Below are 12,315 nucleotides of genomic sequence, written 5' to 3' on the forward strand. Positions count from 1 at the left end.
AACAGGAAAGGATAGCAATGGAAAACCTAACGATAGAAACCATGATAACTTCCTTGAGCATAGGCATCGCTATTGCCGAATTCCTGCTAAACTCAGATCGTGTTCAGAAGGCTACTGAAATATTCAGCGAATGCTTGATTTTGCTAAATAACACCAACCAGAACAGCAAAGACCAATTTATTTCACCATGTTACAGCACCATTTACCAACTTCTCCTTTGCGCTTATCTTCGTATCGACGACTACATGAATGCAGAAAGATACGGTAGGAAACTTCTCGTCCTATGCAACGAGTCTGGTGCCTTAGTAGAAAAAGGAGATATAACCATGGCCCTAGCAGGGATAGTTGAGAGTCAAAAGAGGTTTATTGAAGCCAAACAACTTTATGAAAAAACGGTAAATATAAAGAGACAAACTGGTGATAAGATTGGAGAAGCAAACGCCTGTGAAAGACTCGGATATATTTTTTATGAACTTTGCGAAAACGTAAGAGCGAAAAAATATTTTGAGAGAGCCCTTGCCTTAACAACCAAAATTGGCGACAAAAGTAGAGAAGCATCGTGTTACGGAAACCTAGGAGCGTTGCTTAATTCGCTTGGGGAATACAACAAGGCTATCGAGCATCTCAAAAAAGGGGTTTTCATCAGAACTGAAATTGGCGACAGGAAAGGAGAGGCAGCCGACTACGGAAACCTAGGTACTGTGTTTCAGTCGCTCGGGAAATACGACACGGCTAAAGAGTATTACAAAAAAGCGCTTGTCATCAGAACTGAAATTGGCGACAGGGAAGGAGAGGCAACCGACTACGGAAACCTAGGTACTGTGTTTCAGTCACTCGGGCAATACGACAAGGCTAAAGAGTATTGCGAAAAAGCGCTTGCCATCAGAACTGAAATTGGCGACAGGAAAGGAGAGGCAGCCGACTACGGAAACCTAGGTACTGTGTTTCAGTCGCTCGGGAAATACGACAAGGCTAAAGAGTATTACGAAAAAGCGCTTGTCATCAGAACTGAAATTGGTGACAGGAAAGGAGAGGCAGCCGACTACGGAAACCTAGGTACTGTGTTTCAGTCGCTCGGGGAATACGAGAAGGCTAAAGAATATCACGAAAAAGCGCTTGTCATCAGAACTGAAATTGGCGACAGGAAAGGAGAGGCAGCCGACAACGGAAACCTAGGTACTGTATTTCAGTCACTCGGGAAATACGACACGGCTAAAGAGTATTACAAAAAAGCGCTTGTCATCAGTACTCAAATTGGTGACAGGAAAGGAGAGGCAGCCGAGTACGGAAACCTAGGTAATGTGTTTCAGTCGCTCGGGGAATACGAGAAGGCTAAAGAATATCACGAAAAAGCGCTTGTCATCAGAACTGAAATTGGCGACAGGAAAGGAGAGGCAGCCGACTACGGAAACCTAGGTACTGTGTTTCAGTCGCTCGGACAATACGACAGGGCTAAAGAGTATTACGAAAAAGCGCTTGTCATCAAAACTGAAATTGGCGACAGGAAAGGAGAGGCAGCCGACTACGGAAACCTAGGTACTGTGTTTCAGTCGCTCGGGGAATACGAGAAGGCTAAAGAATATCACGAAAAAGCGCTTGTCATCAGAACTGAAATTGGCGACAGGAAAGGAGAGGCAGCCGATTACGGAAACCTAGGTACTGTATTTCAGTCACTCGGGAAATACGACACGGCTAAAGAGTATTACAAAAGAGCGCTTGTCATCAGTACTCAAATTGGTGACAGGAAAGGAGAGGCAGCCGAGTACGGAAACCTAGGTAATGTGTTTCAGTCGCTCGGGGAATACGAGAAGGCTAAAGAGTATCACGAAAAAGCGCTTGTCATCAGAACTGAAATTGGCGACAGGAAAGGAGAGGCAGCCGACTACGGAAACCTAGGTACTGTGTTTCAGTCACTCGGGCAATACGACAAGGCTAAAGAGTATTGCGAAAAAGCGCTTGCCATCAGCACTAAAATTGGCGACAGGGAAGTAGAGGCAGCCGACTACGGAAACCTAGGTACTGTGCTTTATTCGCTCGGGAAATACGACAAGGCTAAAGAGTATTACGAAAAAGCGCTTGTCATCAGTACTGAAATTGGTGACAGGAAAGGAGAGGCAGCCGCCTACGGAAACCTAGGTAATGTGTTTGAGTCGCTCGGGAAATACGACAAGGCTAAAGAGTATCTGAAAAGAGCGCTTGTCATCGAAACTGAAATTGGCGACAAAGAAGGAGAGGCAGCAGCTTACGGAAACCTAGGTACTGTGTTTCAGTCGCTCGGACAATACGGCAAGGCTAAAGAGTATTACGAAAATGCGCTTGTCATCAGAACTGAAATTGGCGACAGGAAAGGAGAGGCAGCCGACTACGGAAATCTAGGTACTGTGTTTGAGTCGCTCGGACAATACGACAAGGCTAAAGAGTATTACGAAAAAGCGCTTGTCATCAGAACTGAAATTGGCGACAGGAAAGGAGAGGCAGCCGACTACGGAAATCTAGGTACTGTGTTTCAGTCGCTCGGACAATACGACAAGGCTAAAGAGTATCTGAAAAGAGCGCTTGTCATCAAAACTGAAATTGGCGACAAAAAAGGAGAGGCAGCAGCTTACGGAAACCTAGGTAATGTGTTTCAGTCGCTCGGGAAATACGACATGGCTGAAGAGTATTACGAAAAGGCGCTTGTCATCAGAACTGAAATTGGTGATAAGGAAGGGGAGGCAGGAGATCTTACAAACCTTGGAACAATGTATAGAATTCTCGGAGATTATGAATTTTCGGAAGTATACTTGGAGAAAGCATTATCCATATCCAGAAATACTGGAGATAGAAGAAAAGAGTTCCATATTTTGAATGGTTACGCCGTTTTGTATTTATTAAAAAACAAAATCAAAGACTCCCTTTCATGTCTTCATATAAGTATTGAAAAGTATGAGGAGATGAGGTATTTCTTGGGCGGCACTGATGAGTTCAAAACATCATTTCTGGAAGACTCAGGAATTTTTCCCTACAAGCTGCTAAGTACTTTGCTTTGTGTCACCGGAAATGTTCGTGATGCTCTTTATGTTGAAGAGTTAAGTCGAGCGAGAGGCTTATCGAACTTGATGGCAGAGAAGTACTCGGTTGAAACGCACATCTCTGCTAACACACAATCTTGGTTTGGCATTGAAAATATTTTGAGAGGGGAAAAGAATTGTACTTGTCTTTACATTTCTTATTTTCAAAATGACGTGCATTTGTGGATCTTGAAAACAAGTGGAGCCATTCATTTTAAACGAATATCACAAGAAGAGAATCTCGTTCAGGCTGGGTTGTCCAGAGACTTTCCTTTGAGTCGATTTTTGGCTGATAACTTCCGGAGTCTTGGTATTTTGCCTACTGTAGACTGTGAAGATCGGTCTTTAAATATGATTGAGTCGCAACCTCTTACCGCCGAGAAAAAAAGCTTAGCAAGGGTGCGACTGGTGGAGGAGGACGAAGAAGTTATTTCAAGTCTATCGTTGTGTTACAAAATCTTTATTGCCCCAGTTTATGATTTGCTTGAGGAGCTTGAAGTTATTATTGTTCCGCACAGTACTTTGTACAAAGTTCCCTTTGCCGCCCTGAGTGAAAAAGAGGGGGCCAAATACCTCTCGGAGACGCATAGGATCCGTGTCATTCCTTCTTTGACGATACTCAAGATCACTCAAGACAGTCCAGAGGACTATCACAGCAACACTGGTGCCTTGATAATAGGCAATCCCAAGGTTGATTGGTTGCTGCCATTGCCAGGTGCTAAAAAGGAAGCGGAGATGGTCGGACAACTCGTGGGCGTTCCGCCCCTGGTAGAAGAGGAAGCAACGAAGCAGGCAGTTCTCGAAAGGATAAGTTCAGTAAGCCTGATACATTTCGCTGCCCATGGCAACGCCGAAAGAGGAGAAATTGCTCTCGCCCCCATTCCTCCTTTGAACAGTCGAGATGTTATCCCACCAAAGGAGGCTTACATGTTAACGATGGCTGATGTCTCACGAGTGAAAGTCAGAGCTAAACTGGTGGTACTTAGCTGCTGTCACAGTGGAAGTGGACAGATAAGAGCTGAGGGAGTTATTGGAATTGCCCGTGCTTTCTTAGGATCTGGTGCTCGGTCGGTTTTAGTTGCACTTTGGGCCATTCCAGACTCAGCAACAGAGCAGCTGATGTGTCGGTTCTACGAAAATCTTGCTGAAGGAGAAAGTGCCAGTGAATCTCTTCATCAGGCCATGAAATGGATGAGAAATAACGGCTTTACCAAAGTGTCTGAGTGGGCTTCGTTTACGCTGATTGGAGGTGATGTGAGGCTCGATTTTGAAGAACTGAGGTAAGATTCATTCATAAAAGGTAATAGAAGGTGGCTATGGCTTACCAGTCGCTAATGATTAGAGCCAACCATCTGTGACCTTGAATATAAAGGCTAGTTTGATATTTACTTGGTTTTGGAGAGTAACAATTGACGCTCTCTGTTTGGTGTTAAATGTAGATTCTTGAAAGGGCCTCACCATCAATCAGATATACATGTAAGCGGAAACCATTCGTTTTCCTACGTTTTCCTTTTGCGCCTGTTGTGATTGTATTTTGTTTTATAATTTGTTCTTATTTTCATTCGTTGCAGGAAAAAAGACCTTGACAGTTAAATGGCGACTGATGACTCTAAGGAAACAGAGCCAAGAGACTTGTGGATGGATGAATTAAATAGAATAAGTAGAGAACAGACTCTAAATATTTTCTCACCCTCTAGTTGAAGTGAAAGGCAATTTTTGATGTTTTATTATTGTGTATTCGGCATCTTGAAATATTTATCCGGAGATAAATTTGGATATTTTGTGTTTCTTCTTTCCCAATGTTCTTCCGATGGACGTATTGCTTAGGCACTCGGGCAATGTTTTATCCTTCAAAAAAATTACAATTTTAAATGATGTTCTGGTTCATTAGTCTCGTCTGTTAAATTTGTCAAAACGAAAACGAGGCCGTCTCCAGAAGTGTCACTGTGATTTAGTAGGCAATTTTTAAGTGGTGAAAGAAAAATGTGTTTACAGCGCCAGCAACGTGACAACTCAATTTAACAACTAAAATTAAAAATCTACCGGCATATCCGAGCAGCCTGGGAGTCACACAAAGCGTGAGAAAAAAAATTACATTGTACCATGTGCGCGGAGCATTGTTGACATGATGCCCTTTTGTAAAGTACAATCATTACAATTTAAGTGTTAAACGAGCGACCTAAGTCTGGAAGGGTTTTTTCCAAAGCCATTTCGTAGGATTAGTCAACAGAACCTTTTAAGTACGGTATTATAGGACTGATTTTGATGTAGCATCTTTACAGAAACCCTTTCTTGGACACCGGCTTGAAATATCGAGAAAAGAGAATACATGAACCTCAAAATAGGACCAGGACAAATGTCTATTGTATGATTTTTATGAAGTGGAAAAAGTTATGGTGGCATCATTTTGACTCTTGTTCAATAAGTCACTTGTAGATTGCAATTAAGGAGATGATGTCTGTTCGCATGCTCATATTAACAATTGCCTTTAATTTTTGCCTTTTTAAATTTTGCTGTTATGGCCATCAGCGGTTTCTTCTCGTTTCCACGTATTTTCTGATCATTCCGCGGAAAATACACACGGTGCCCTTTTTTGGATGTGGCCTATGTAACTTTCCTAAAGGAAAGTAGTTAAGCAACTGTTTCTGTAACCACCCCAACTAGTAAAAATAAATGTTAGCTTAAGATACATCTTAGAAAATCTCTTGAACGTTTGACTCCGGCAATCAGCTAGCAGAGTAAAGCAGTAGCGGCAAGGAAACGGGATAAGGAATACATCTGGCGGGACTCGGTACCCTAGATAAAGGGTCTACATGCTGTTCACTGACGCTTTCCGAGCTGAAACTAGAAGTGAAGGGCATGATCGCGATAAGTTTCCTCTCTATCCATGTTACTTGATAGTCATTTTCCAACGCCAAATTTGTGATAAAAAAGCGAGGGTTTCTAGTATTCTGGGATCATTTCTTATTCCAGTATCAAACGTTTTCATATGAGAATGATCATACCCTACTATGTGAGCCAAGCAAATTTTCCATCGCGAAAATTATCTAAAGGATTATGATTTTATAAGGTTATGAAATCATGCTGAATAATCCAAACATGCCGCTGAACTATAAGTATCGGTGCTTGATAGATCAAGTACCTCATTATTATGAACGTTAACAGCTGACTGACCGAGACTAATACCCGTTTAGAGGAGTAGAAAGTCTATCTTTCCGTACGGCCTTTAGAGTGGGAGGAACACAGGGCGGTCACAGCTCCCACTTTCCGTGCCACGTTCTCCGGCCTCCAGCGCTTTAGTGGCCTTTTACCTTCCCCCTCCCGCCCTTCATTGAACTACTCCCATCTTTAGGTTAATGAAAAAGATGGGAAACCTTGGTTTCACTTGCAAGGTGTGGCAAAACCCACAATTCTTGAACTTTTTCGGGCCTTGCAAATTTCTTGAAAGGGAGGGAGGGTTAGTAATTTTATTTAGACAAATATTATTGCAGGCTAGTTTACATTAACCTGGTTATTACAATTTGACCATTGCTTCTGACATCGATATATCACTATAGAGACCGTCTCAGTCTGCTGTGATATATAATAGCTGTTGCATTTTTCTAATATGTATTGACATTCATAGAAATATCCAGAATTTATCGGCATCATGCCATTTAGAAATGATATCATACCATCTATATGCTGACGACACCCAATTATATATTGCCTTTAAATCTACCAGCTTGAATGACATCCAACAAGTGAAGTTGAGAGTGGAATGCTGTGTGAGGGACATTGATGAATGGATGATAAGAAACTATCTTAAACTAAACCAGGACAAAACGGACCTTGTAGTCATCAGTTCTAGATTCCATCCCATGCCTGACATCGGTCACATTACTGTTGGTTCTGAGTGCATTGCACCTCGTGTCTCTGTTCGTAATTTAGGGGTTCAGTTTGATAGCATATTTAGTTTTGAGGAGCACATTAAGAACATTTGTAAATCATCATTCTATCATTTGAGAAATATTGCTAAAATCCGCAAGTACTTAAGCCAAGATACATGTAAAATCTTAGTCCATGCATTTATTAGTTCGAAAATTGATCACTGTAATTCCTTATTACACGGCCTTCCTAAGTATCTGTTAGCTAGACTACAGGCAGTTCAGAATGCTGCAGCTCGTGTTGTCACATTGACACCGAGGCATGCTCATATATCTCCTATTTTAATTGATCTTCATTGGTTACCAGTTGAGTTTAGAATAACTTTTAAAGTCCTTTTATTGGTATACAAGGCTCTTCATGGCCTTGCACCTTCTTATATTTCTGACCTTTTGAATTTTAAAACATACTCTAGGTCATTGCGTTCTTCATGTAAAGAATATTTAGTGGTTCCAAGAAGCAGATTGAAAACATATGGAGACAGAGCTTTCTCTATTGCAGGACCTAAATTGTGGAATGATTTACCTCTAGAGATTAGGAAATGTGCTTCAGTGGCAACTTTTAAGCAATCCCTTAAAACTTTTTTATTTAAGGTAGCATATAGGTTATGAGATTCGTTTTGTTTTGAGATGTTTTTGATTTATATAGTAGATAACTTAGGCTATATTTGAATTATATTGTATATTGTAGATATTTTATATTATATATTTTTTATATTTTATTTTGTGATTAGGTAGCGCTTTGGACAATTATTGGATTTTAGCGCTTTATAAATAAAATTGTTATTATTATTATTATTATTGTTATTGAAATTGAAGATCCAAACGTAAAGTTTATAATTTGGTACTCCTGTCTAATTTGGCCTTGCTTCTATCAATTTAAGTAATATTTCACATCGATCGTGTTTAATTTTCGCTTTGAGTCGGAAGTAGCTGTATTCGTGAGCTATAGAGAAGCTGGCTTCAACGAGTGATTCATATCATTATATGGGAATTACAGTTGAACCGTTTTCATTTTTGACCGTTCAGTCTAAATGCTGGAAAAGCATTATTGCACGTCATTGTTCAGCTGGTTATCACGTTTTTAAACTATTCGGATTTCTTCAAGAAGTTGAATTCTTCTATAAACCTCTGCAGTATGGTTTAAAGAAGACTCTAGCAGTATTATTCAGCTATGTGATTGGATGATTTTAACAAAAGACATTTGCAGAAACGAGCTCTTCTATGGACTGATTCTTCGTTGCAACACCGTTAAATACTGAGGCTGATCAATATAGCCTTGGGCGACATTTGACCTGACTCGCTTTGTTCCCTGGAGAAGTTTGACTGCTGACGATGTGTACAATGTTGCGTTGGCACAGTAAAAACGACGCGTTTTGACACTGCATTCGCTTGCTAATCGCGAAAGTGATCATAAAACGGTGAAAACTACTGAGAAATAAACGAATGACAATTGAAAAATAAACATAAATGATAACTAAAAGGAAAACTGAAGACGAAAATTCACTAACATTCTATAACACAAACATGCCATAGTATCATAACAGCCGCTTACAAAAACAATTAATCAAACTACAAAAACACTGGCGAGAAACCCTGTTTTTTTTTTTCATTTGATTAAGTGTGGTACTTCGTAAGTGGACACCAGGTGTCCAAAAGAAAGAAGCAACAAAAAAAGTTTGCCACAAACTAGTATTTGACTAGACATTTCTCAATGATAATACTTTGCCTATAATAAACGCTTTCTATAAAGACACCAAAAATCTGGACATTTGTCGATCTTAGCAAAATAAGTCGTCCAGTAGACAAGTTTAGACCGAACTGAGAGACAGAACCTAAAATCTTACAGAGTCCGGTTGAAATCTTGGTTTCTCTGCTATCCAGTGCACGAGACTAACTTGTTAAGTCCCAAATTACCAGGACTGTCACGTAAGTCACGCTCGAACGTTTTATAAAGTCAATGTTTCATCATAATTAAGGAATCTGTCAGAAGGACGAGAAGAGAACGATTTAACAGGATATTCGAAACCCTTCCCAAGAGAAGTATCAATTATTGATTATTTTGATAATTATTAAAATATTAATAATATAATATTAAAACTATTAAAATAGGGGATAAGTTTCTGAAGAAATTGTGGTGTTGCGTCGGTGAGGGTAAAAAGAAAATTCGGTTTTATCAATAAAGTTGAAATTGTGAATTGGCCACCGTAAAGACTTGAAAAGCTCACGTTTCGAGCGTTAGCCCTTCGTCAGAGTAAATGGAGGAATTGTGGGTTGTGTGTGTGTTTATATGCAGAGAGTGGAGCTACGCTATTGGTGGGAACATTAAAACAGGGGTCAAGCTAGATCCTCTCTCTTTTTTCATCTGCTTGTTACCATATTAAACACGAAAAACGTTTCCTATTGCTTTTATGGCCAATTCTCCCCAATAACACAACAAATTCCATGGAAAGAAAATGTTGTTTATTTGCTTCGTGATTGGTATCGAGTTTCATAATACACGCTCTGACAACGCATAAACCAATCAAAATTTGCGTTATAAAAATCGAAGTTTAAGTTGAAATTTGTGGCAAGCGACGGCAATGTGTAAAAGTATTTAAAATATACGATTGCTAAAAGTAAGAACTCCAAGAGGAGTGGTTGATCGCTTTTGAAAGTGACAAGGTGAATCGTTTATCGTGCCTTGTGAGGTTTCGCTGGTTAGTAAGGTAAGGTAAACTTTATTTGATAAGTAGGTTGAGATTGTTTGGCAGCCGAAGGGCTGATGTGGACCTACTATACACAATCAAAATTTGACAAACACAAAAGATATTAACAAAAGAATAAAAGCTATGCACAGGGAGAAAACAATATATATACATGCAAAAAAACTGAGATTTACAAGGGCCTAATTGAAATAATATAACACAACAAAATAAAATGCTTAAAAGTATATAAAATCACCTTTCAAAAGTTTATATCTCTTATTCATCTCTTTCCGGATCTCCTCATTCATCCAGGGCAGCGAGCACTTTCTAACTTTGGCTTTGCGTAAAGTGACATGACCCTTAACTATGTCATTATACATGCAATCCCAGGCCCAAGTAATATCATCTATGTCGTCAGAGGTAGAGCAAACCCACCACGGAGCACTTTCCAGGTCATGCTTCAAATCATTAGGATTTTTTATCACATTTTTAAAATTTTGAATATATTTCACAATAGGCTTTGGATTTCTGGTCTTTAACTTGTAAACAACATAGTTGAACTTATGGTCAGGAATGCAGTAATTAATCACATCAGAACTTGAAACCTTGGAGATGTTATTGGTCAGAATTAGGTCTATCAAAGTGTTAAAATGCTCCGAAGTTCGTGTAGGCGCCTTAATAATGTTGCGAAAGCTGAAGGATTGAAAGATACGTTTCAATTTATTACCATTACCAGTACGGGAGAGCTTGTTAGAGTTGAAGTCACCGGCGATAACAACGTTTCTGCGTGTGATCCAAACTTTATCCAAGATTCGGTGGAATTTATCAAAGAATAATGAAGCGTCAGGGGGTCTGTAAACACAGCCGATGAGTAACCTTTGCGAGTGGGATAACAAATCAATCCAGATGGTTTCAGTGTCTTCGTCCTTGTATTTGGATAAACGAGTGAAATCTAGAATAGTTTTAAACACGAAGGCGCGCTATATCCTTATGGAAGTCTTCCCTGGGAAGACCAAGGCTCATTTGTCACTCACCGTTGACGTGTGTGGGTCAAATTCAAATGCTGGTAGACGAACAAAAGGAGCTCATGAGATATCTATTGTTTACTTCCACCAGCATGGTGGCATGAGGTAATGTGCGAACCACTTACTTCGATATCAAATTTACCGCCACAAATAAAGACAGTTACCATTGGAGAAAGGAAATACAAATCTGAAAGATTCTTGTATTGCGATGAAGACATAAAGCAAATTTGAGGAATGCGCCCGCTGTTCACTGTTTTGGAGTAGCTGTAGCACAAGCTGACTTGACTCTAAGAGTTCTACCTCACACGATGGTTGATTGACAAATGATCTAGTGGGACCTAAGGCTCCTTTTATAGCGCGCCTCCTCCTTTGTGTGTTCTATCTTTTCTTAGAATCTGGTAACCATCAATATTTACCTCGTTATTATGTATATCCGGTGTCAGATGCGTTTCGGACATGGTTAAAATATCCGGGTTGGTGTGTTCAATGAGTATTTTTACCTCAGCGAGGCTCTTTCGAAGGCCACGTACGTTCGAATGACCGATGGATATCCCATGTTTACCTTTGTCTCTCACCATGTAAAGTGTATCGAACAGACAAGAATTAGGTCCTGGGTTAGGGTGTATGTCACCACACAACTGTAAATACACAAGGTTGAAAGCTGCGTCGGAGTTGATGTAGTAATTGACTCTCGACTTCCTAAATTTGCGTCGTGATTTGGACACTATTCCAAGATGGCGGAGCTCAACTCGATACGACATAAGCACCAAAGGCTGGGAAAACCAGGGTTCCTGAAGAATTTCCCTTTCCTCTTTAACATAGGATAAACATGACTCGCAATATGCATAATTTCGCTTTAAAAGTGCCAGGATTGATAAAAAATCAATCCAGATGTCCCATTCTAATCAAAAAAGGGGAAAAGCTATCAATGCCGATGCGAAAGTAGTTTTTAAGTCAAGAATGTCTCTTAGAAAATTATATTGAATGAAAAATTTGAAAGCCAAAAGATGGCCATCGATCGGCTTTGCGATGTTTGTCTTGAGACACAGATTTAAGTTTTAGATTTGTGTGTTTTCGTGAACATTTTGTTATAATGTTATGTAGAAGATGTTACTGCATTGCTTAAAAGCGAACTTTCCTTGGAAAATTTGTGCTGGGCATTTTGTTACATATTTCGTCGTCTATCCTTGAGATACCTCGACGGGGCCGTACAGCTGACGATCATCAAGGCAAGCAAAGTGCTGGAGTTCTTTCTTTTTTCCTCTTTTCTCCAAGGAGGAAAGACATAGCTAAACCCTAGATCAAAACTTGAGAAATTTATCTCTAATTCTAATTGTTGTTCTCTGAACTTGAAATCTAAACCATGTAAGTGAAAAACACTCCAACTAACTTCTAACTTTTGTTTCTGTTTGTCATCAACTGACGAGGTCGTAGACGAAACTAGTCTTGAAGTTTTCGCAGTAGTGTGTTGAAAGTAGAAGTTAGTTAGAGTGTTTTTCACTTACATGGTTTATATGGCGTTAAGTAATACTTTCTAAGCTTCGGTCAGTATAATTTCACAACGAACTTGAAATCAATTTGCGAGTTTTGTGAAAACTTTGCGTTTGAAATATTTCCAAATTGTGCCGGA

General features: G+C 39.8%; 1 protein-coding gene across 2 annotated transcripts; it reads left to right on the forward strand.

Annotated features, from left to right (window-relative positions):
- Positions 1-6,049, forward strand: LOC148717875 (uncharacterized). Of its 2 annotated transcripts, XM_088742310.1 has the most exons (2): positions 1-4,330; positions 4,622-6,049. In XM_088742310.1, the coding sequence occupies exons 1-2, from the start codon at positions 18-20 to the stop codon at positions 4,641-4,643; spliced, it is 4,335 nt and encodes a 1,444-aa protein (XP_088598436.1). In that variant the 5' UTR covers positions 1-17; the 3' UTR covers positions 4,644-6,049. The 2 variants fall into 2 exon arrangements, with proteins under 2 accessions (XP_088598436.1, XP_088598437.1); XM_088742311.1 differs by lacking the exon at positions 4,622-6,049 and having other exon boundaries at positions 1-4,334.
- Positions 6,050-12,315: the final 6,266 nt, after the last annotated feature.

Source organism: Stylophora pistillata, chromosome 13, assembly GCF_964205215.1.
Source record: "Stylophora pistillata chromosome 13, jaStyPist1.2, whole genome shotgun sequence".
Taxonomy (NCBI): domain Eukaryota; kingdom Metazoa; phylum Cnidaria; class Anthozoa; order Scleractinia; family Pocilloporidae; genus Stylophora; species Stylophora pistillata.

Bases quoted from the DNA above. Each gene is read 5' to 3' on its own strand.
- LOC148717875 (XM_088742310.1), top strand. From the start codon at position 18: ATGGAAAACCTAACGATAGAAACCATGATAACTTCCTTGAGCATAGGC. The intron at 4,331-4,621 runs GTAAGATTCATT...CATTCGTTGCAG, and splicing joins CTCGATTTTGAAGAACTGAG to GAAAAAAGACCTTGACAGTT.